This window comes from Trachinotus anak, unplaced genomic scaffold (genome assembly GCF_046630095.1).
Source record: "Trachinotus anak isolate AG129_WGS33_773 ecotype Australia unplaced genomic scaffold, CSIRO_AGI_Tana_v1 ptg000008l, whole genome shotgun sequence".
NCBI classification, from domain to species: Eukaryota; Metazoa; Chordata; class Actinopteri; order Carangiformes; family Carangidae; genus Trachinotus; species Trachinotus anak.
Window position 1 is genome coordinate 3,818,259 of NW_027273859.1, and position 23,370 is coordinate 3,841,628.

The 23,370-nt window shown below is 40.2% G+C and overlaps 1 protein-coding gene across 2 annotated transcripts in view; it reads left to right on the forward strand.

Moving 5' to 3' along the window:
• unc5db (unc-5 netrin receptor Db) overlaps nucleotides 1-23,370 on the forward strand; it is a 197,097-nt gene that overhangs the window by 76,511 nt on the left and 97,216 nt on the right. For both annotated transcript variants that reach the window (XM_071481933.1, XM_071481934.1), the window contains exon 2: nucleotides 8,370-8,585. In XM_071481933.1, the coding sequence (XP_071338034.1) occupies nucleotides 8,370-8,585 (216 nt within the window). The remainder of the gene's footprint in view (nucleotides 1-8,369; nucleotides 8,586-23,370) is intronic.

Consider the following 23,370-nt stretch of genomic DNA (forward strand, 5'->3'; position numbering starts at 1 on the left):
TGCCGAAACACACTGGTGAAATACAGGAGACACTTCCAGTTAGCCAACTACTGTTGCAGAGTTGTGTTTTTTGGTACTTGAGCACCCAGTTGGCTTTACACAGAAAACTGACAGAAAGGAACTGTCACAGTTGCTGCAACAGTTTTCAGATCTATTTGATTTTAGTGCCAAAACCCAGATGACTTTGTAGTTGGAGGATCTAGGAGCAGAGTCTAATGAGAGCCCAACAAGAGAGAGAGGTTGTGGAAACTAAAACATCACACCGGCCACAAACCTCTCCAGTCTTGTAATCACTACAGTACCTTGTCTGAGATCAGCTGTGTGGGTTGCGCACCACTACATTAACATGAAGGCCGTATGGGGCATAAATAAAATTCTCATAGTAAGCTGTGATTTGGAGATTTTGCATGTTCATGCTACCAAGATCCCCATTGCCTCACAAACAACTTCACAAATTTCTCAATATGCTTTTTTTGTCTACACCTTTTTTTTGTGGGATGTAACAAACATTCAACTTCCAGGGCCGACCAGCAGAGCATGTTTCCAGAGGCACAGGTTAGCTGGCAATATTTCCAAAAGGCCAAAAGTTGGTCTTTAAAGCTCCATGACTGTAAAGCCCATCATTAAAATCTGAACTGTCTCAGTCCGTCCTTGCATATCCAAACAGGCTATGTCGTGCTTATTGCTCTGGCGTGTCTCTAAGAGACAGTTGATTTGAATCTGTTTTCTGTTCAACATGGTCCCCTGGCTCACAGGCTTTGTCAGCCAGCCTGAGCTGACACCATGTTGTCTTTGTCCCTGTATGCAGATTGATACCCAGGGCATTTATCAGCCGCAGGTCCATTGCACTGAGCCTCATGTTAAGTCAGGTGGAAACCTGTGACTGGCAGCAGATAGGGTGAGGGAATATTTTAGAGGCAGTGTTAAAATTAACCAGCGTAATGAGGAAATAAGTGACTTATTGGTGCCGCAGTCATTTCCTTCATTAAGGCCGATATTTATGAGGCTCCGTCATGAGTGGAGCAGCCAGTGCTACAGCTCCTGGTTTATGGAGCATGGATTGTCACCTTGTTCCAATTATCTGCTACCTTTGAATGGCTGAATGTTTAAACATTAAGAGAAAAGGACGTGGTGCATCATTAGTTGTTGTACAAAAAAAAAAAAAAAAAAATGAAAGGAGTGGCTCGCATGGGCTCAGACTATTTTTATTCATCATAGCAGCAATTAGCTGATTAGAGTAGGTATGCTCAGTGGCACGGAAGGTGCTGGATGGAGGAGGATTACATGCCCTCCCCATTGAAGGTGTTAGTGTTTTAAATGATGTTGAAGCAGTGTTTCTTTCTGGTTGAACAATTTCAGGTTTATTAGCAGATGTCCATGCAAATTTCTGAAGCAATAAAAGCTGTTTCAATGACTGGTAGTCAGCACTGGCATTCATGCCAATGTTTCTGACATTCATTATCAGGCACAAGAAAAAAAAATATATCCAGTATATATTTATAATAAAATGCATTATTCCATCAGAGTGGTTAGTGGTGGTCCCTGTTTTCCAAATACACTGTAATCCTGTGAGGTCTGAAGGTTGCCACACAAAAAGCAATAATCGCGGAAATTAACATAATGAATCTAAAGCTTAAAATGAAGATTTGATTGTAGAGGTTTAGAATAGTCTCTCAAACGCATTAAAAATAGGTGATTAGGTCATAGAATATGATACAGAAGGTAACATACAAGCATGATATACATGCATTTATGGAAAAACCAACAAAAGAGACTGATTCTGCAGCTCTACTCTGCAGCTGTACTGGAGGGACAAATACCATTCTTCCCCCGTTCAGTGTTGGAAAGATGTGCGTGTGTGTGTGTGTGTGTGTGCGCTGGAAGATGTCAGGCAGAACCCACCACTCTCTGGTTTCAGTTCTGCCAGTGTAGATTTTTGCTGGTTTTCTCTTTTTGAGGACATCACCTTGGATTTTTAGAAACTATGGTAGACTTCTTTTAGTGCTATTTAGGACATTTCAAATAATTGACTGATTGATAGATAATGAAAATCCATATTGGTTGGCAGCTCCCTGTCCAAACCTTCCTGCCACAACATCCAGCTATATAATTAAGTCAATTAGTAAAGGGAAGCTGGTTTTATACTTACATACTTGACTAACTTTAGTGTAAATTACAGAGAGGAATGATTAAATAAAGCTGAATAAAATAAAAATAAAAATAAAATAAAGTAAAATATCATCGACATATTTGTGTAAAGAATATCAGCACCCAACTTCCTGTGAGAATAACAAGTACCAACCAGCACGGAGGAATATGTATTTATTCTGTCTCTACATGCATGTATTCAGGTTTCTCCTTTATTCAGCCACACATCTATGGCAGTACTGAAGGAAAACCTGAGGAGCTAATACCTCTGCTGTGTTCCTCTCTTGACCACCATGCATGTTTTATTTATTCAGCCTGGTAATCCAAGAGAAATTCACTACATACATTGTGTGAGAGTTATTTTCTTGGCTGCTGTCGTAATCTTCATCCCTTCAGTTCTCAAGGTTGTATAAAAGTAGAGTTAATTCTTATTGCTTTGTCGAAACTGCATTACAATTGATATTAGTCATTATTCACCCACAATAGTTGTAGGACCTCGAACTTTAAATAGCAAAATTGAAATTCTGCTTTCAGTGGTATTGCTAGTGAAACAGTCAGAGCTTATATCTGCAGTAAAAAGATGAACGTAAGCAGCTCGTGTAAGAGCTGTGTGGTTTTCTTATTAATCGGTGCTCAGCAAGAAAAGAACGCCTCTTTTGGAATTTTGCTGGAGACATGGCACAATGTGCAGATGGGCACCAGCGATGTTCTTTTGAAAATAGCTCTCCACATTTTGACAAGGCACAGGTGGCACCAGGTCAGACAAAGTGCTCACAGCCTCTGAAAATCCAACAGTTTGCCTAAAGATGAGAATGATACTCACCTGCAAAGTGTCATTATAAACCATTCCCTACATTTTTTTTTTTTTTAAAACCCAGAAAAAAAAGAAAGACAGAAAGATATTTGAAGCAGAGGATGTATAATTTCTGCATGAAATGGCTGAGATGCAGACAACCTCAGGGTGTGTGGAAAACAGCTCGTGGTAGCTCATGTAATGGCCTACCGCCACATGTGGTGATATATATGGATAAAAAAAGCCTGCTGTCGCTCCCAGAGCAAAGCCTCGGCTCAAACTGCAGCGCTGCCTGCGATGTTCAAACATTAGGAATTCATCATCACATTGATTTCGTCGCAGCATACTCTTTCGTCTTTGTTGTTTGTTTTTAAAATGTCATGTATGACATGAATACATAATTGCTTATAAATGTATTAAACACAAAGTGGGTGGAATCGGGGTTGGAAAGAAATTAAAAATCTGACGGGAGTCAATTTTGCATCTGATGTGTGCACTGGGCCGAGCTCCTCTGCACAGATAGAAGTCATGAATCAATTTCACATACTGTCCCTGAACCCATCACCCAGTTTGGTCCCTCTTATCCACCAGCATATAGCAGCAAGAAATAATGTAATCTGCATCTGCTTTAGAGCGATCCGCGACCTGTCAGTCAGCGGTTATGGAAAAATTGCTGCTGTTTCATGTTTCTCATTACAAAGGGATACCTGTGTGTGTTTTTCCTATTTGCCCACTTTGTCACACACAATTCCTCATCATGCACCTGCTTTTACAGCACAAACCAATCATATTCATGCCACCCATGTTTATACATTAACATGACACCTAACTACTGTCACCTAATGGAGGATTTCACATATTGAACAGAAATGACTTAAATACTACAAACATCAAACATCAAATAACAAAAGATGATCAAATAAAAAATAAAAAAAACCATTAGGGCAAACATTAGGATAAAATGACTACACAACACAGTCATGTTAGAAAGGCATGCATGCAGCTCTGGGAATGAAACACAACGTGCATGTCTTTCGACTGTGGGAGGATGCCGGAGAACCCAGAGGGAACCCACACACTCAGACATGGGGAGAACATGCAAACTCCACACAGAAAGGCCCCAGGCCCAGGGTTTGAATCCAGAACCTTCAAGCTGTGAGGCGACAGTGCTATCTGTGCATTTTCAGACACTTGAATTGAAAACATTCAAAATATCCTAAACCTATACCACTACTTTTACTAGTGCTACTACTACTACTACTACTACTACTAATAATAATAATAATAATTTGAGAATTTACTTGTGGTGGTGCGTGACACAGCTTGTGTGTTGCAATGCAGAGACTGATGCAGGTCAGAGTGGGAGATGGGAGAGTAGCTAGAATCTATGTCTGTAGACTCTACAATTTACCAATGTTTCCTGAAAGCCTCACAGGTGGCTGCACACAGCAAAGCCTCTAGTTCCCACTCAGTTACTGCAGCGGACGTGCCTCAGGCAGATGTATGGGCAAAAATGAGATAGTTTGAAAAGAGTGAAATCAGGCTTCAGGTTGAACCTGAGTGATCTCACCTGCCTGTCTCTCCTCTCTCATCCAGCTGAAACCCCAAATGTTCCCACACCACAGCTGTGGAGTGTGGCTTTGAAACCAAGTCTGAAAACACCTACCAGTATGGTGTAACATGTTATCTTCACTTCACCTGGTTCACTGTGGCTGTTGCTGTGTGTGTGTGTGTGTGTGTGACCCTTACCCACTGTATTTGTGGGGTCTGAGAGCTTGTGAGAGTGTGAGAGCTTCTGAGAACTTGTGGGGTCCACCATTTTGGTCCCCACAAGTTTAGACATTCATTTGTGGTAGTTTATGACAGCAAAACATCAGCTCATCATCTCAGCTTATTTATTTTCCCCCCTTCATTCGGTGCTGTGGAAAAACATCTAGGTACTGAACCCGGGTCTAATCATGGTGGTGAAAACCCTGCTGTTTATTCTGGTAAAATGTTGGCTCAAACACTCATGTAAGCACAACGTGCAATATTGAGGTCACCAAAAACGACAAAGGTCGTTTCCAGATATTCTACAATAAGTGGATAACATAATTATCATGATCATGTACAACTCCATTCAACAGAAAGACAGCACAGCAGAAGCAGACCACCATCCATACCCCTCAGACGTTCATGTTTAAGGTCGCTTTGACAGATCATTTGGCTCATTTAGTCTGGAAAAAAAAACATTTTCTTTTTTTGACTTTGTACAAATGAACCAAGACATTTTGGAGCGTGTCATGCAGTATTTCAAAGATACCGATGTGTTTATTTACCTTCTCCCATGTCACAGAGAGCTCGTCACGAAATACTGAGTGTGGGCACCTGAAGTTGAGACTGTAACTGGACACTGTGTATTTTAAAGAGACAAACTAAATTACGCAGAGTATAACACAAACCACTGGTTTAACAACTTTTCACTTACTGGTGATCCAGGAAAATCCCCTCATTCACCTTTCATGGTGAGAAATGATGTTTGTGTGATGTCGTGTGTGATCAGCAGATGGATGTCATTATGTTTCAGCCTCTGACTTTGTGTTAAGATCTTCTCTCACACAGCCCCGCTGTTGGTTCGTTTTGCTTTCACACCACAAATGAACTGCACCAGAGTTTGCACGGTTGCAGTCTGCACCAGAATTCAATTTACAGCTTTGACACCAGCCCGAATGAAACGTGCTGAACAGGGGAGTGCACCAGACTTCGTTTCAACCCAGCCAAACAGGTTAGGTGTGATCGCACCCCAGTCTGAGCTGGTCACCAAATGTAGAAAATAACATCATGTTGTAACCTTGTACCTAAATTAATCAAATAATAAAGCATTAGATTTGTTTTTATCCTATTTGCAAATGTAACATATGTACACATATTACATTTCTACACATGACATATATTTATATAAAAGATAAAAGCACATGTAAAAATTATACATGAAACCTAGATATTGGATATAATTTTATATATTTATGAATATATGTCTTGCCCACACAAAATATGAATGTTTGTGTACTTTGCATATTGCTTATATTGTAGACATATATATATCATATTTACCAAATCCTGTCAATATAGCTTGATATTATATAGTAAGTTCCAAATGTCTGAGACCACTTTCCCAGAAAGGGAAGAAAGACATGAATAAAATTAATAATAATGATAAATGATGCTTTAATAAACCTGCACATATGAATTAAATATATATCATTAACATATATGGTTGCAACATGTTACACCATATAAAAATTCATCATATAGATATTTTTTCATATATTTTCATATATCCAGAGGATGTTTATATGTGATAGTAATATAAGTGACATATATGATAACATCACTCTCGATATAGAGAGATATATGTCATATTTTACATTTCTCTACAGGACACTCTGCATTCATAGACAACTAAAGTTTAAACTGAGTGTAAATTAAAGCCATGTAACGAGTAACAGTCTCCCATCTCCTGTTACTGTCAGATCACACGCGACATGCTGTGAGTTTGGCTACTAGGTTGGTACAGACACCTCTCACTGGATTGTTTAGTGCTAATAGAAAAAGGTGCCCCTTCATAGGTTCATAGGTGTTGTAGCCTCATTTATCCTCAAATAGCAAATATGCTCAGACTGCTGTCAGGTGTGAGTTTCACTGTTTGTGTGTCTGTGTGTTTTGATTGAACCGAGTCCTGACTCTTGAGAAGAGGTGAAGTGATGTTTGTGGCAAATTGCATCAGTTGTGTGACAGGGGCAGTGCAGATGTTCTTTTGGCCCATTTTAGACATGACTGGATTATAGTTATTTGGTTATGATGACATGTTCCTCTGTTAAATATTGGTAAAACTGGGATTAATCGTAATTGTAATTACTTGATATAGTGCTGGGAAGATGCTGATCCCCACAGATCAGTAAGTCTTGTCTCAACCAATAATAATACATCACAATGTACTTGTTAACTACATTTTGTTTTAATAATAATCAAATAATTGTAGTGAAGGAAAGGTACAGTATTTTCCTCCAGGATGTAGTGGAGTCAAAGTGTAACAAAGCAAAAAATGGAAAAAAAATTACACTTAAGCACAGTACTTGAGTAAATGTACAATGTACATTCATCCACTGGGTAGGGCAGAGGAAGGAAACCCATAACATTATCTCTTCATATTTGATTATTGTGTTTGCATTGAGTTGCATTTATCAGCTTTTACAGCACAAAACAAATCTCATGGAACTTACCATGGAGGATTTTATCAGGGAACATTTCCTTTTCACACAGTGTTGAACCCAAAGAAAACAGGGTATAATGGTGGTATCGATAGCTGGAGGGGGTGCATGTGGTAGCTTTATGAAAGAGACATTGTCCCACAGTGGGTAATGTCAGCATATTATTCCTATTCAGTCATCTCCCCTGTTTGTTTTATGTGTGGCCTCTCTTTACACCTGCATCCATTCATTTACCCATTTAACAAGGACAACATTGATTGAGAGAGGTGGCGAGGCGGCCGATTCGATTTCAGGGGACAAAATTGGATTTGATGGTGGGGTATAATAGCTTTCATGGGCTTTTATGGCACTGAATAGCTTAGCTGGAGCTGCCTTGATGGGACTGAGGTGTAATTCTGAGAAGGAGCCCGGGGATGGCAGGATCACAAACATCCTGTTCCTTATTGTCCCAGCCCACAGAGCTCTCTGTGCTCTGGGCAGAGCACAGGACACCATGTGAGGCCGAAACCTGCCTTCAGACTAATAAAAAAAAAGAAAATCGCCCTGACACAAAGTCATGCTCTCACAGTCTCCCAGATTTTTGTTTCCAAAAGTGTGCTTAGATCGATCAGCTGCCATGGCGACTGGGCCGGGCTCTCTCCAAACTGAAAGGAAAGGGGTTAACCTGCTGCGAATATGCCGTTAAAGATGGCCGCACATTGGCGACAGCACAAAGGCAGTTTTTGTTTTTTTTTGTGTGCGGACCAGAATTCAGGCCTTGTGGCTGAGATAAGATGTATTCAGACTCCAGAGACACAATTCGGGTAATCAGCCCCCTCCTAATTCCTCTCCACTTGGTCTGCTCTGATTTCATTCATCTGCAAATTGCTCTTAGAAGAACAGTTTTGCTTGAATAGAGGACGAATTGTACTTTGTGAATATGTCTCCTTTCAACAATATGCTAGCTTTTGATGAATGGGGAATTCAAAAGATCTGCCCACTGAGCAATCATTTTAAATTTGTTTTTTCACTGTTGTTAGTAAAACACAATGTGTTTGAAAGTGTTTTTCACTCTGTGGTGTATGCTGAAGAAGGCCCTGGCTTGCCTTTGTTTCTGTCAGTCTACCTGTTGTTCACTTCAGTATTGTTCTGAAACAGACGTAGCGAGAAGATGAAGTAACTGTGGTGTTGGTTTGCAGGTGTCACAGGTGATGCTCAGCCTGACGCCCTACCTTCGGTGCAGGGCACTCTGCCGCACTTCATCCAGGAGCCGGAGGACGCGTACATTGTCAAGAGCAACCCCATCAAGCTGCGCTGTCGAGCTGCACCGGCCTTGCAGATCTTCTTCAAATGCAACGGGGAGTGGGTGCACCAGAACGAGCACTTCTCCCAGGAGTACAAGGACCTCAACACCGGTAAGATAAAGCTTTGTGACATAGACATAAGGCTGTGTATGTGTATGTATGTATATATATATATATATATATATATATATATATATATATTATTTGTTTGTTTGTTTGTTTGTTTGTTTGTTTGTTTGTTTTTGGTAGAATACAATACATTCACTTCTTCATCAAGAAAACAAAGCTGCTATGTGGAAGCCTCCTAAAAACAAACTGCTTATATTCAGCATCACTCACTGTGTGTACACACTGTGTGTATCCTTGATGTCTGACAAACCTATTGAATGCATTTCCTTCAATGTGTCCTTCAGTGCTTCGTATAGCGCTACCTGTGTCACCAACAATGCCTTTAGAACGAAGTCATTTCTTTATTCCAAATTTATCTGCTGTTAATGAATGTTAAAGATGTGAATCCAAATCTTTAACATTTTTCTTTGAGATTAAATATTCTCTACTAAACTCACGGCAGTCAAAGTTAACGTTCAGAGGGAAAAAGCATTTTGAGGAACACTGAATGGAGAGAGGTGCAGGGTAAGCAGAAACTGAGGTTTCTGGTTAATTTGGAATCTCTGAGCGATTACACACAGTCTCTGGTTGTTTTCACAGCAAACTGTCAGTGGAAGAATATAGGAGACTTCAAAACACTCCCTCCCATAATGAGGCAAATATTCACTTTAGGAATAGTGTTGGAATAGAGCTTGTACAGATGAATGAAGATTTATTTTAGATTGACACTGATGAATCTGACTCTTGTTTTTTCTCTGCATCCTGCTCATCCACTAAAGGAACCGACTGATGAGATTGACTTGATCAGAGTTTCAGCTTTATGATGCATACAGTATAGCCATGTTTGTATATTGGCTAATATAATATAGTAATAGTGATAGATATCACTACACACCAAGGAGCCAGTGATTTTATGTTTGGAAACTGTTCCTCTTTAAAAACTGAAAATAGAAAACCTTGGGGTTTTAGCACTTAGCCCTTTGGAGGTATTCAGAACTTGTGAGGGAACCTTTTTAATTAAACTTGTCACTTTACTGATAACTGATGACTTTAAATAGTAGTTAGTGACAGATCTGTCTTCACTGTATCTCAGTGTTAAATTCTTCACGTGAAGCCACAGAGGAAACATTTTTACTGTTCCTGCTGTAGTGACAAACAGTTTTCTCTTCTGACTTTAACTGACAGGTGAGAGCTGAGATTTTTCTCTTATGATCATATAGTTTTAAATAGTGTTTACACCCGAACCCCAGGCCTAAAAAATGAAACTAGCACTGATGTGTCAAAAACTGCAAGTTCCTCAAATGGCCACTTGAAGCTGGCTCCAGAAGTGAGTCAATCCCAGCATGCACAGAAGTCTTGGCTGTACACACACTCTGCCTCTTTGCCTTATTGTTGGAGTAGCTACGAGTTGGGTGGAGTCAAGAACAGCCATCTGAGCTTCAAAACCTGCTCCTTCATCTGGTTAAAATATGTAGTTCAAAACAATGAAGGTGAAAAAAGTGTATCTTAAAATATGGCTTAAAACAGGATCAAAGTAAATTCTGAGCTTCTGAGCAATCTTTGTTGAAAAGCATTCAGTTGAACCATGTGTGACGTATGCATATAGGGGATTTGACGTCATTGACATCAGTAAAATCACTATTTCTCTGGTTTGAGAATTACTGGAAACATTTGTGATAATGTAAGTACATAATTCAAAAAAAAAATATATATATATCATAGGTCTAGTCATTTTTAGACATTCTAATTTGGAAAAGTTACATACTATAACTTTAAAGGTCTTACTCTGACAGAATTTCATTAGTGTGACTGGAGAGTTTCATTACATTCTGGGAGGGAACACTGAAAACCTTTTAATGCATTTGAACAAAAGTAACTGGAGCTGTTGTTTCTCTTGACAGCATAGTTTTGATTTGCTTTGGACGACGAACTACCACTTAAGAACTATGGATTTAAAGAAATGGCCTGAAAACATATTTTCCATTTAGCCGTGTTAGTCTCTTCATTGGCAAAGAGCACAATGCTCAATGAGATGAAGATGATGTCACAATTTGTATGCACCAATCAGAGTTTAGCATCATTTTAATCAAAATACAACAAGCCTGTCTCCTGTAAATTACAGTTATATACTAACTAAACTGCAACTGCAACTTTAAACTGCAACATTTTGTACAAAACCTAATTGTGACTTGATAACATCTTCTGTTCATATTATGGAGATTATATTAATCATTTACATATTTGTCAAGTCGCAAAAAATGTTGATACTGGACATGTTAAAATGTTCATGTGCAAAACGTATTTGTTTTCTGCAGTACGATATCCACTTGTAGAGACTGCAGCATTATTCATGGTTGTGTTCAGACTCTCACAGCTCCTGGGTAAGTTTGGGGAAAGATTGTGGTCACTGAAGACCTTCACTGTGACTTCAAACACAATGTGTTTAGTTACACTTCACCACAACCATGATCTCTCCTGCCGATAATAAATGTAGCACTTCAGTTGCCTCTGAACATAATCCAGCCAGGGATTTTACTGAACATATTCGGTGTAGGAGACAGGGTTGAACAGAACAGTTGTGGGGTTGCTTTGTCATCTTGCTGGAGTTTGTGTTAAAAACCTTATACATGTTTTTTTTTCTCTTTTCTTTTTTCTTTTTTCTCCTAGTTTAACTGTAATTGTTACATATTTAGTTGTAAATCAATATCAAAAATAAATATGTAAGTTGAGCACCTGTTGTAAACCATCACAGCTGTCTATCAGGACCACAGTGGAGAGTGGTCTGACTTTGTCAGGAGCGTGTTTAGGTGGATGGATGAGTCAACAAAGCATGTGACTTAAACACAGGAGATCGATATCTGTTTTCGGTTTCCATCAACTGTCAACATTGATGTCTCTCGGCCGTTACCATGGTCAAACAAAAGCACATTTCTGGCAGAAGGCTTTAACTTTGAAGTACCATTGTAGAGTTGGAAAGAAACCTAGCACCACTACATTAATTTGTAACGTACAATAGAAAATCTGTATATTAAAGTGACTGATTTTATAGTTTACTCTTCCCTGTTAGTCCCACTGAGCTTGTGCAAGCAGTAGGATATTTGCTTTGGCTCTGGAGGAAGACTTTAAATGTTTTAAAAGATTACTCAGATCGTGTCATCAGGGTGCAGTCTTGAGACTAAACATTCATAACAGAAAGAGTTGCAAGGTGGGGATATGTCTTTTGAAAGACATAAGTGCCAACAAGGCAGGGAGTTCTTAAAACTCACAATATATCAGGCTCTGCTTCTTCATTTGTGTCCATTCTTTTTTAATGTGTCTTTTCTGAGTCCCCCAATTTTACTGAAGTGCAGTTCTAAATCAGAATGCATCTAAATCAGAGGCTCTGAGTCTCTCTTCTGATTGGCTGACTGTTCTGAGTGATCAAATAAAAATAAAGTAGATTTCAGGTAAACACTTAGGGCTTGGGGCATGGTTCAGAATGGTGACTGCCTTGTTGTGACATCACAAGTCCTGACGGCTGGTTTTATGGCTCAGTTTCTGAATACAGGCTGTGTGCATTTCTCTGTGGACTGAGGCTTTGATACTTTCACAGTATTAATATAGAACCTAGACCTTTATAATAAAAAAAGACGTGGACGTCTCACTTTATACAATATGGCACCTTTAATGGAGACCTACTGTAACAAGCTGGCATGGCTGAGCATAACATTTCCTCTCCTTATCTATCTCAGCAGAGCACATGCTTCATTGGCCTGTTTTTCCTCTTATTTTGCATATTAAGTCTTGTGCTGTAAAAATGTAAAGGTTTTTAGAAGGCTCAATAAATCTCATTCTGGTCTAAAGGCTGTCGCAGTGATCTTAATGATGGTTCATCAACCTAAATTACACTTCTTTGTTGCAATTCTTTTTATTCATCGGGTTTACAGCCCAGTTTATTTTTGATTCCATGTTCAGAAATTAAACTAAGTGGGCATTAAGTAATTCTGTGTTTGCACCATGACATGGCTAATCACTGAGGAGATATGTGGACCCTCAGGCTAGGCCAGCTGGGAACCAGAGAATAATGTGTGAATGCTGTTTCAACAAAGTCTACAGCTAATACATGTTTGGCTACTGCTGATATGTGTTTCGGGTCTAGGTTATGATTTGAGGTGTGAGGGAAGCAGTGGTGTGCCATACCAATTAAGTCCCATTAGTTTTTGTCAGGTGGAAACATGTTGATTAGAGGACCTGACTGAAGCCTCCTGGAGGGATTTCTGGCAAACAACAAAGCCAATGTGACACCTCGGCTGGAATGCTCTGTGATTAGAGCCTGTGAGAGAGCCGTCTTTCTTGTATTCATGAAGGTCCCTCCACAGGAAAGAGGCTTTAATTGCTTCTGGAAGTTCATTATAGTGTGATTGCTGTGCTGTGAAATTGTTGTGAGCTTGATAATGGCGAAATGAAATTTGGAACTTCAATTGTTTGCTGTTCTGTGTGCAGAGGAAAAGTACAAAGGAAAGTTGACTTGGTAGTATTCTCCAGCTCTCTTCACATGCCACATCAACATCCAGCATCCAGCAGGAGGGAAGCTAATCAGTGGATTTGACAAATAAGAGTGAGAGACTCAAAAGCCAAAGAAGTCTGCTCTGCTTCAAGGCTACAACATGTGGCTAGCATGTTAACAAACCACCAAAGTTAAGTTTGGAATTTCTGGTTCCAGAGTTAAAGCACAACTATGGAAGCTCTAAAATTACAAACACATTTTATTCTTACAGTTGAAAAGTTGAATTGAAGACAGTAAAACACACCCTTGCTTCATTCAGTACACTGAAGGATTTTGCTGCTACAGCTCACTTGGTCTGGTGTGACCACTAATTTATGGTGGCTAATGTTAGCTAAGGTCTTCTGTACGTGTTTCAGCAAATAAACAAACCATAAATGGTTTTATGAAAAATAAAAGCATAATTCTGCTTTAAGAATGGCTCTGACAATAGCAAAACAGTACAAAAGCACATGCACTGAATAAAGTGAATATAGCAAATAATAACAAGTCAACCAAGACATTACTCTGAGTTGTTTACATGAGGATGGTTCTAATAATATTCCTGTTTCCATGCTACAGGAGATAGTGTGATAATGACTGAGATGCCTCCTCCACAGCATCACAGTTTCCCTTTAGAATTCAACCTCAAACCTGATCTTTCTGTCAAGATGCTATAATGCTACCCTTTTAGCTAGCTTTGTAAAAACACTGGAATTAAACTGTGCTTTGAGTCATTTTTTTGGAGCATAAGGGGAAAGACATGGAAGTCTGTAAATGGGCTCCAATGCTCTGTCACTGTAGACAATCTGACATGTCTAACAATATAGCTAATGACTGCATTTAATTTAGGTTTATCAGTCTTAAGGAGTTTGTCCTGTGTGTGCTGACCTCGATGTTGTGGCTTACTGTAACACCTGATGGGACTGAGTCACTGCTGATGTTGTTAGTTCCACCTGTGCTTTTCCTGCTTTCCTCATGACTAAATGTGTGCCATGAAAAAGGCCTATTGTTGGATGAAGGAGCGAGACAGTCTGGCTGGACAGAGGCTAGCTGGTTGGCATGCTAACTTCAGTAGAAGAAAAGAAGTGATAGACATAGAAGCAAAGCAAGAGTCCAGTGCTGGAGACAGCTCTTGGTAAGTAAAGGAACAAAGCTTGATGCTGGACTTGCAATGTTTCTTCTCGACTGTTAAGAGCTGTTAATGCTAATTCTAGCGATGCAGTAATAGCAAAATTTACAAATAGCTCTTTAAATGTAGTATAAATGTTTAGATAAAGTTATAGATACCATTACAATGCTTCAGTCTTTAAAAAAAATTTTTTTCAGGAAAAATCACAGGGAGACAGAAGCTAGCCTGATGGTGGGACTTTTTAGATGACGACAGGGACTGCTATTGGTGAACTAACACCATCACCAAACACTGTCAAGTCGCAGCAACACCTGCCTGTTACTTTAACCTCAGGTTAGATGCTGTTTGAAGACACAGTGACAGGTTCCGGGGCGTAAACCTGACCAGCTGTGGGGAGGAAGGCGGGACTAACAAATATTGTTGTAAAACCACGTGATTGGAAGCTGCTTGAAGATCTTCGTCTTCCGCAACAATAAATTCAGCATTTTGTTTTCAATTACAGTATGTAATGTCAAACAGGAAAATACACTGTATAGTTCTTTTATGTAAGTGGAATAGTTGCACTTATAGCTGTGGATATAATAAGAACAACTACTATCATCAACCTATTATTGAACAGCTCCTGTACTGATGCAATGGATAAATATAATCTAATGGTATGGCTTGTTATGACAGAGTTGGTTAGAGGGCCCCCAGAGAGTGGGATTCAGGGGCCCCAGAGAGCTTCAGTGAAATACTTTAAGGAGTAACTTAACACCCCTGAGAATTGTGTTTATGCTGCCCTCCAGTGGTGTACAGTGCTACGGTCACGTACAGATGTACACCAGTGCACTGTGACATCACCATTTCAACACTGTTCAAGTTTAATTCAGTAACAATTATTATCTGTTAGTGGGGCTCCATAAAGTGGGATTTAGGGTCCTCAGAGGTCACTGGGGTGGCTTCAGATGAATAATTTGTAGCCATTATATTTAGACTGTCTGCAACAAATATATTAAGGCTGTCCCTAAAAGTTGAGGAGTTGATGCATAAAAGTAGTCGTAAAAGTAGTCATAAAGGTAACTCTTTGCTGTTTTCTGAATCAAAAAGCTTTTCAGCAGTGAAGTTCTTTTATTGATCAAGTGGTGCAGTAATGTGTCAGATGCGCGAGCACGGCAGATCTGTCTGCTGTGGTCTGAAAGAAAACCAAGCATCAACATGTTACACCACCACCATACATGTAAGTGTATGGAAAGCCACAGAAGCGCTTCCACATTATGGCGACATCACATACCAGCTTGGGCTGACGCCTACGACATGGGGAGTAAAGGAATACAGACACACAAGTTTACCTGATGGAAAGATGGCAGAAGGAACCTGAACACACACACACACACACACACACACACACACACACACACACAAAGAAAGAGAAACATTCACACACTCTCAGCATGTACATTTTGTTATTATGTCGATGACATGTTTTTTTTTGGTGCCAAACTGGTTTTGGAGCAGTGAGTTACAATCAGTGGTTATTTTGTTAAATAATTACCTGTGTATCTGTTTGACTGACAGTTGTATTGATCACTGTGATAGCACTGACTCGGAATGAAGTTGGTTCAATTTAAAAAAAGTAAATTAAAAAAAAAAAAGGTCCTGGTTTGGTAAACTGCTTTTCCCATGTTGGTGTATGCTGCATGCTGCCTCTGTTGGTAGCTTCCGTGTAGTGGAGCTTCATTTAGTGTAGACTGACTGGTAGCTTAGCTCATTACACTTTCCAATTAGGTTGCCCAACACTGGTTGTGTGTGTAAAATTGAAAAATGAAGATAAGAGTAAGCTTGAACCAATGAACCACAGGCACCTGGGTAATTAATATACTGGAGATGAAAACCCCTCCAATCACCCAACCTGAGGAGACGAGGCTGGAAATGGCGTGTGTTATTGTCTACTAGTGCATCCTTTTTGATAGGACCATTGGTGGCTTTAATCTTATTCAAGCTTAATTCACTGGAATTACCTCAGTTACATTGTGCTTAAAGATATTAATAGTAATACTAATATTACTTGTTAGAGGGGCCTTATAATGTGGGATTTAAGGTCAGTTGAGGTGGAAGTCCTTGAGGTGGCTTCAGGGGACCCTTATGTAACTATGAGAAACATGAATAATTTAAAGCCCTCGTGTATTTTATGTGACTATAGCATCTTTTAAATTATTCTGATGGTAAAAGTTTTTTCTTTATCCCAGTGAAAGTCGGTGCTACCTAGCAGCCATCTCCCCCACTTAGAGTGTGGACCAAATAATTCAAAGCTCTATGGACTAATGTGTGTAGCATGACAATCTGGGAGCCACCTCCATAGTATAACCAGTGTGCAGAAGCTAAACATTGACTCGTTAATGCAGCTTCATTTGCTCTTTCATCAGTTATGCTCACTGCAGATCATTTTGAAAGGGAAATTTGATGCATATTTCATATTCATTACCTCAAATTAGGCTCGGCTTGTTGATCAGCATTCCCACATCAGCAAGTGCCTGCTGCCATCGCCGTTCTTTACTGACTGACAGCCCACCTGCCCCATCTTTCCTTAATCTGTTTCATTATCCATGCCACTTCACTATCTCCCATTCCTATTTTAAGGTGGTGGAAAAATTACAAGCCGTTTTACCTCAACTTACTCTGTCTCCATTCACCTGATGGTTACCTCTCACTACAATCACAGCACTTAACTGCCCGTGGCCCTGCCAGGCCAAGAGAAATCTCCTCGCTATCTAATGGCCCGTGTGGATTAGCAATTAGAAGAGCCTGAGGATGTCCTCACCATAGCCCCGGCATAGTCCTGCCCTGCATCAGTGGTAAACGTAAAACCACAGATAAGGGCCGTCTTAACGGGGAGGCTTTGTCCTGGCTCAGTAATAGACAGCAACACTGAGTATTGGATTAGTCTAGCTAATCAGAGGAGGAGATCTGTGAAGAATTGTAATTTTATTGATTAGGACATGGGCCCTCAATGCAAGCAGGAGCACCTGATAGCATCTCTTATTTACCAACTATCCTGATGAATCACTAGGCACTGATAAAGCTGACAATGCCCTTGAGTTCGCCAGCAGCAGACGTGAAGGGAGGACTGTGTATATCTGCTCGGTGTGCTGTACAACACCTGAGGACAGGCAGTCCTGCATAGTGTGCACATGGATATTGATTGCATTTTTATAGATTATTCCAGTTGCATCTATAAAAAAAAAAACACTGTAAGCAGCTCTGTGCAGATTACATTTTAGCAAGTTCATCTGAATGTCACTTTGAAGACTGAATGTTATCACAAATTAAAGTGCATACCCACCTCGTGCATGCTGCTTGTGCAGTTGTAACCTTCAGGTTTAACGTGAATCTGAGCGCCCTCTGTCTCTGGACCAACATTCAACAGTCATGCAGCGAAAAATCTATCACAGAAGAAAAAGAGATACCTTTCCCTCCACCCACTGCAGCCTCATCGGACCAGAATTGAATGCAGCCACAAGGCAACTGGCATTTTGAGCAGGGGCCAGGCTGCAGACACACCCCAGTGTTTACAGAGTGGTCGGCTCATCAGCAACAATATAATACAACAATTTATTTGCTCACAAGCTCTTCTGAGACTGAAGGCGACAAGCTCACACCCCATTCTTGAACGGCATTCTGGGAAATGCAGAAGTGAAGTAGACATAGATGAGGCAGGCTGAGGGGAAATGGGGACGCCAAAGACACTTTATCACAAACTACCTCTGGAAAGCACTCAATAGTATCACAGACTGATGATAAACAACAGTGTAAGAGGATGGGAGGGTGAGTTTCTCCTTTAGGACAGGACTGATTTGTCCTCACCAATCTTGGTATATTAAACTGACACTTTTCTGTAGACGCCAGAGTTGGGTGAAGCACAGACAAGGGTTTAGTTGGACTCTTTCCCAGTGATAAAGTTCTCACCAGGTCAGTTACATATATTACATTGGCTCAACAATGCAGAGAAATAAGTGAGTTGTGCAGAGGATAGAAATTATAATCAAGACAATTTCCTTATTCTCAGGGGCTTCATGCACAGCAATACTCTATGCAGCTCAGTGCAATTATGAAAATATCCTGATGAATTTCTTCAGCAAAGGCCTTCCTTTTATGAAAGAGGTTTCATCTATTTTCATGCTAAGTAAGATGCATTGAATGACAAAAGCTGACTGGCAATGATGAAATAAGGTAACATTTCCACGAAAGGTTTTATGCAGGTTTGAAGCTGAAAGTTTTATGTCTGTGAAGACCTTACATAAATTGTGATGGAAATGCATTGTCCAATAAATAATGACAAAGGCTGGGTGCTGCTGGTTCAATTGCGGTGCTCTGTACTGACTGAATATGAACACACACTTCCAGTTTATTAGGAACACCTAATACAGTCTAATATGAGAGTCCGCAATAAATCCAACCTTCATGAAGGTTACGATGTTCAGTTTTAGTGTTGAGGCATCGATCAATTTTATGATCATTTGAGGCTAAAGTTTGTGATGCTGTTGAATTGTATTGATTTATACTGTCTGGTGTTTTCATAATTATGCCCCCCCCCCCCCCCCCCCCCCTTTTTTTTTTAATACCAGTGAGGGTAGCCTAAATACATCTCTGTATAACACAATTCAACAGTGCCACAAATTACATCTTCCAAAATTATTATACAGTTAAAGTAACACTTCTCTACAACAGTGTCAAGTACTGGACATCACAACCTATATCATACTGCGTTAGCTTTAGACAAGTGTACCTAATAAACCGCCAAATGAATGCATGTCCACCCCATTGTCACAGATAAGGCAGAACATTTTTGATTCAATCTGGTTATTAAAGCATTATACACATTGAGCCGGTCATTTTACAGTTGAACAAGATAAGAGTCTACAGCCAGACTCAGCACAGTGGTGCTTGGAGCAAAATGCAAAACATGTTTGCTTACAAACATTTAATCAGCACCAAACACAAAGTAAACCTGTCATTAATTTTGCAGCTATTTACTCATAAACCAAATTATAGGAGAAGCTGACTGATGGTGTTCTATGAAAAGTGAAGGCACCATTTCATCAGGGGCATGAATATCTGCTCTAAATTTCAGCATCCAGTAGCTGATGAAAAACCACATAATAATCAACCTCATGGTGGCAATAGAGGAAAAGCCAGCAAGGCAGGTGAGCAGGTTATTAGGATACACTGTGTGGAAACCAGACGTTCATGTACCAAATTCTGTGCCTTTCCAGATGTTGATATTAATCTATGTCACTGAATAAGTGAAAATTTTGTCCCACTGGTGCCTCTAGATTAAAAAATCAAGGGCTCATCAAAGTCATTTGGATTCTCCCTCAGAGGACCATGACTGTATGTCAACAATTCCATGGCAATCCATTTGAAGTAGTTGAGATAATTGCCTCAAAACATGCAAAAATACCAACCTGTTGGTGGCACAAGAGGAAGAATCAGGGGATCGTCAAAACTGCTAGCCTTCATCCTCGCAGCATCATTTCCATCAACAGGTACAAATAAAAGCAAACCTTACCAGTGCTCTCTGATGGACCAATTATCTAATAATCTAATCTCTACATCCATATGGATATATGTATGTTCAGGTAAAATTAGCCCACAGTAAGGCATGGCCAATTTGATAAGTCTTCTAATATCAATTGATCAATTGAAGATTTTTAAAGATTTGTTCAGGAACATTGTACCTCAAAAGTATGATGTCAACTAAACCCAGTCCTCTGTTATCTCCTGTCTTGTAGAGGGTTCCAATGTAAAACTCTAGTTTTAAGACCATATTTATTATAGACTATGATGTGCTGAAATGATGCATATTCCTAAATTGAGCTGTGTTTTATCAAACAGCCTCAAAATAATTGACATACAGAAAACCAGGAAGCAAGCAGTATTATCATAGGGGCTTGACATCAAATTCATGCTGCTGGGACAATGCAATGATGTTCAATGCAAGTGTTCACTGTATATATTTGGCTGCATAAGACATGGTCAAATTAGCTCATTATGAAGAACAGCAAAACTGCCTCTGTTTTTAGAAAGATTTTCAGCCTGATGTTTTGGGTTTTTTTTTGACATTTTTAGCAGTGTCTGACTTTTCAGCAGTTTGTGAATCATTTTAATTCACAGCTGTCATGGCTGCTACCATAAAAATCCTGTTGTTTTTATGATGTGTATGATACCAGTCACTTCCTCAGAGGGCTGTTTGGACAGATTATTAGTCAGGTGAATCCATCTATTAGAGCCTGGAGAAGTTTGTACAGCTGGTTATTTTTCCAGCTATTGCTCATGCCTTCTACTCTACTAATAACTCTGCTGATATGTATCTGAGACATGAGAGCAGGAGAAATATGAAGGGAGCTATATGAAAAGAATATTACCAAGGCTTAGACCAATATAGGATTAGAGCTAGACTCAACAGCGTTTGGGCTGTCAGTCTGTAAAGCCTGTAATGGAATCTGGTTCACCTACCATACGGAGCTGTAGCCAGAGAATTTCATTAGTCTGCCATTCAGTGGGGAGTTCAAGTGTCCCATGATGATCATGAGAATGAAAATCTACAGGGGAGCATAGAGAATTTGTCAGGCTTAGTCTACAGTCACTGGTATCTGCTGTCAAAAACCTGGTCATGCTGATTGAACATGCACAGTAATCAAGCATTAAGATTAAACATGAGTCATGTTTCTGTTGCGCTTTATGGTGGTGCACAGCAAGGAGAACACTGCACCTTTTTATCCTCTGTGGAACCAAAGTCACGAATCTATGTAGGAAGTGATCAGTTGCTGACTAGCAGAGAAGCTGCACTTATACATTTGTGAGCACTGACCCTGAGCACGGCAACAAACTAACAGGTAGTGTCACACAATTTTGTCACCTCCAGTGGGTATTTAGCTGTATACTATTTCAAGCATATGTGTCCATTGCACAGTGCAGCACATGTTAACTCATTCTAAACAATGGATGCACTGACTGTGCTGAAGTTATCTGTAGCTAACTAGCAGTGTATGCACTAACCATTGACTGGCTGTCAGTTTGCACTCATACACTCACACTTCAATTTCCACTGCCTACAGTGCATTTGGGTTTATTGATGCTTACTCGCATCTTTCTATTAAATTTGTATGCAGTCGAGCTGCCTCCAAAATTTTCTTCACAAACAAACCTTAAAAGCTGCACAGCTGCTTTACTGATTGATGAGTAAAGTTAGGGCTGTGAAACCCAAACAATGAGCTGAAAGACGTTAAATTCTCCATGGAACTGAGGGGAACCACAGAGTTCACTATGAATACACATATTCATTGGATCTTTTTTTTTCTATAAAAATATTAATTAGTGCAACTTTAATGTTTTTTTTAATACATGGAAACAACTAATTCAAGTCATTAAAAAAATACAAACAAGAGTAATTAGAATCAATGTAATGATGAAAAGCTGGACCCCCAGTGATCAACATACAACACAGTAAAAGTGAATCTATCCTTCACAAACTTTTGTTTGATGCTACTCACTGTAATGCAAACCAAGAATTTAACATGGTTAAGATTCTTGTCCACCGTAGGAGATAAGTAAATTTAGTGTGGGTGTATTTTTCTCAGCTCCATCCCCTGAAGTAAACTCTGTCCTATTTCCTATTGTGAGGAAACCCCTCAGCATTTCCTCGCACAGTTGCCATGAAAACCTTCCTGTCGCACCATATCTGGGAGATGCTCAGCGGGTGGCCTCTGGGAGAGCTGACTGATCCCGTGGGTGCTGGGTGTGAAACCGTTCCCTCCCACCCATATGTCCAGGACGGAGGGGGGAGCCGTCACTCATCAGTGCCAGTTCTCTTGGCACCTCCCTAATTGTGATTACTGCCTCCAACCTGGGAATGTGAGAGGAAATCAGCATCCACCTGGCTCCATCAGGGGGAAACTCTTTATCCTTGTTTGTTGTAAAGAGGAGACATGTTTATGCTGTTAAGACTTGCACATTCTCCTTTATGTGATTTTAATTGAGGCAGTTAAGCCTCCCTCCAAGGAATCTGACTATTAAGCACTTTGAGTTGCATGCAAATATGTTTCCGTATAGAATCCCAGTGTTCAATAGTTACCCATGGAGCGGGAGGAAAGAGAAAGAGGGGGAAAAAAATCATTGACCTTTCTTTCCAGCACGTGTAGACTGTGAATGTTATCATCAGTGAGCAGCAAGTGGACGAAGCTTCATACACTGCCGGTGCTGTCTCGTGTGTGTGCGAGAGCGGGCGGTGTATGGGTGTGTTTAGGGGCGTGGATGGTGTGTGCATATTGTCATGTGCGGTATGTGTTTGTATGGAAGTTAATATTCATTATGTGTGTCTTTCAGCCATCTGGTTTTATGTAGAATTTCTTATTTGTACTGCCTATATTGGAATTGCACGTAAGCATATACAGTATACTGCACATAATGAGAAAGTGTGCGTAAGGGTGTGTATATTGTACTGTAAGTATGCTTGTGTATGGCTTGATAAGAGGATGAGAGTGTGTGTGTCTGTGTGTGTGTGTGTGTGTGTGTGTGCTGGAGTGTGTCTTTGTTTGTGTTAACGGGTGTGTGTTGGTGCATGTGTCTATGTTAATATTATGTGTACAGTGTGTGTCTTTGCATACTTTAGACAGTAGAAAAGTGGATTTAATGTATTAGTTGGTGTGTGTGTGTGTGTGTGTGTGTGTTGGTTTATATATGTGTGGATTGGAAGCCTAAGGAAAACAGATAAACAGTCCTCACCTGTCGAGCAGTCCAAGGGGGTTATTTGGGCTTTGTCAGTGTGTGTGTGTGTGTGTATGTGTACGTTTGGTCAGGACGGGGTCGCTGGGTGGACAGAGGGTTGGGGTTGACAAACGGGCGGTGACACCTTACCACCCTTCCAGCTACTGCCTCACCTCGCTTTTCCAGCGTGGTGCGTATATCTCAGGCTGAAACGTAATGGCCTCTAAAGCTGGGATTGATGTTATCGTTGCCCCGGGGTTGCTTTGTGAGCCAGTTAATGGGGTTGTTAACCGAATGTGGCCCGGACAATACACTTCACACACACATACAGTATATACACACACACCCTCTTACCACCACCATACACTCTTGGGGGGGGTTATAACTTC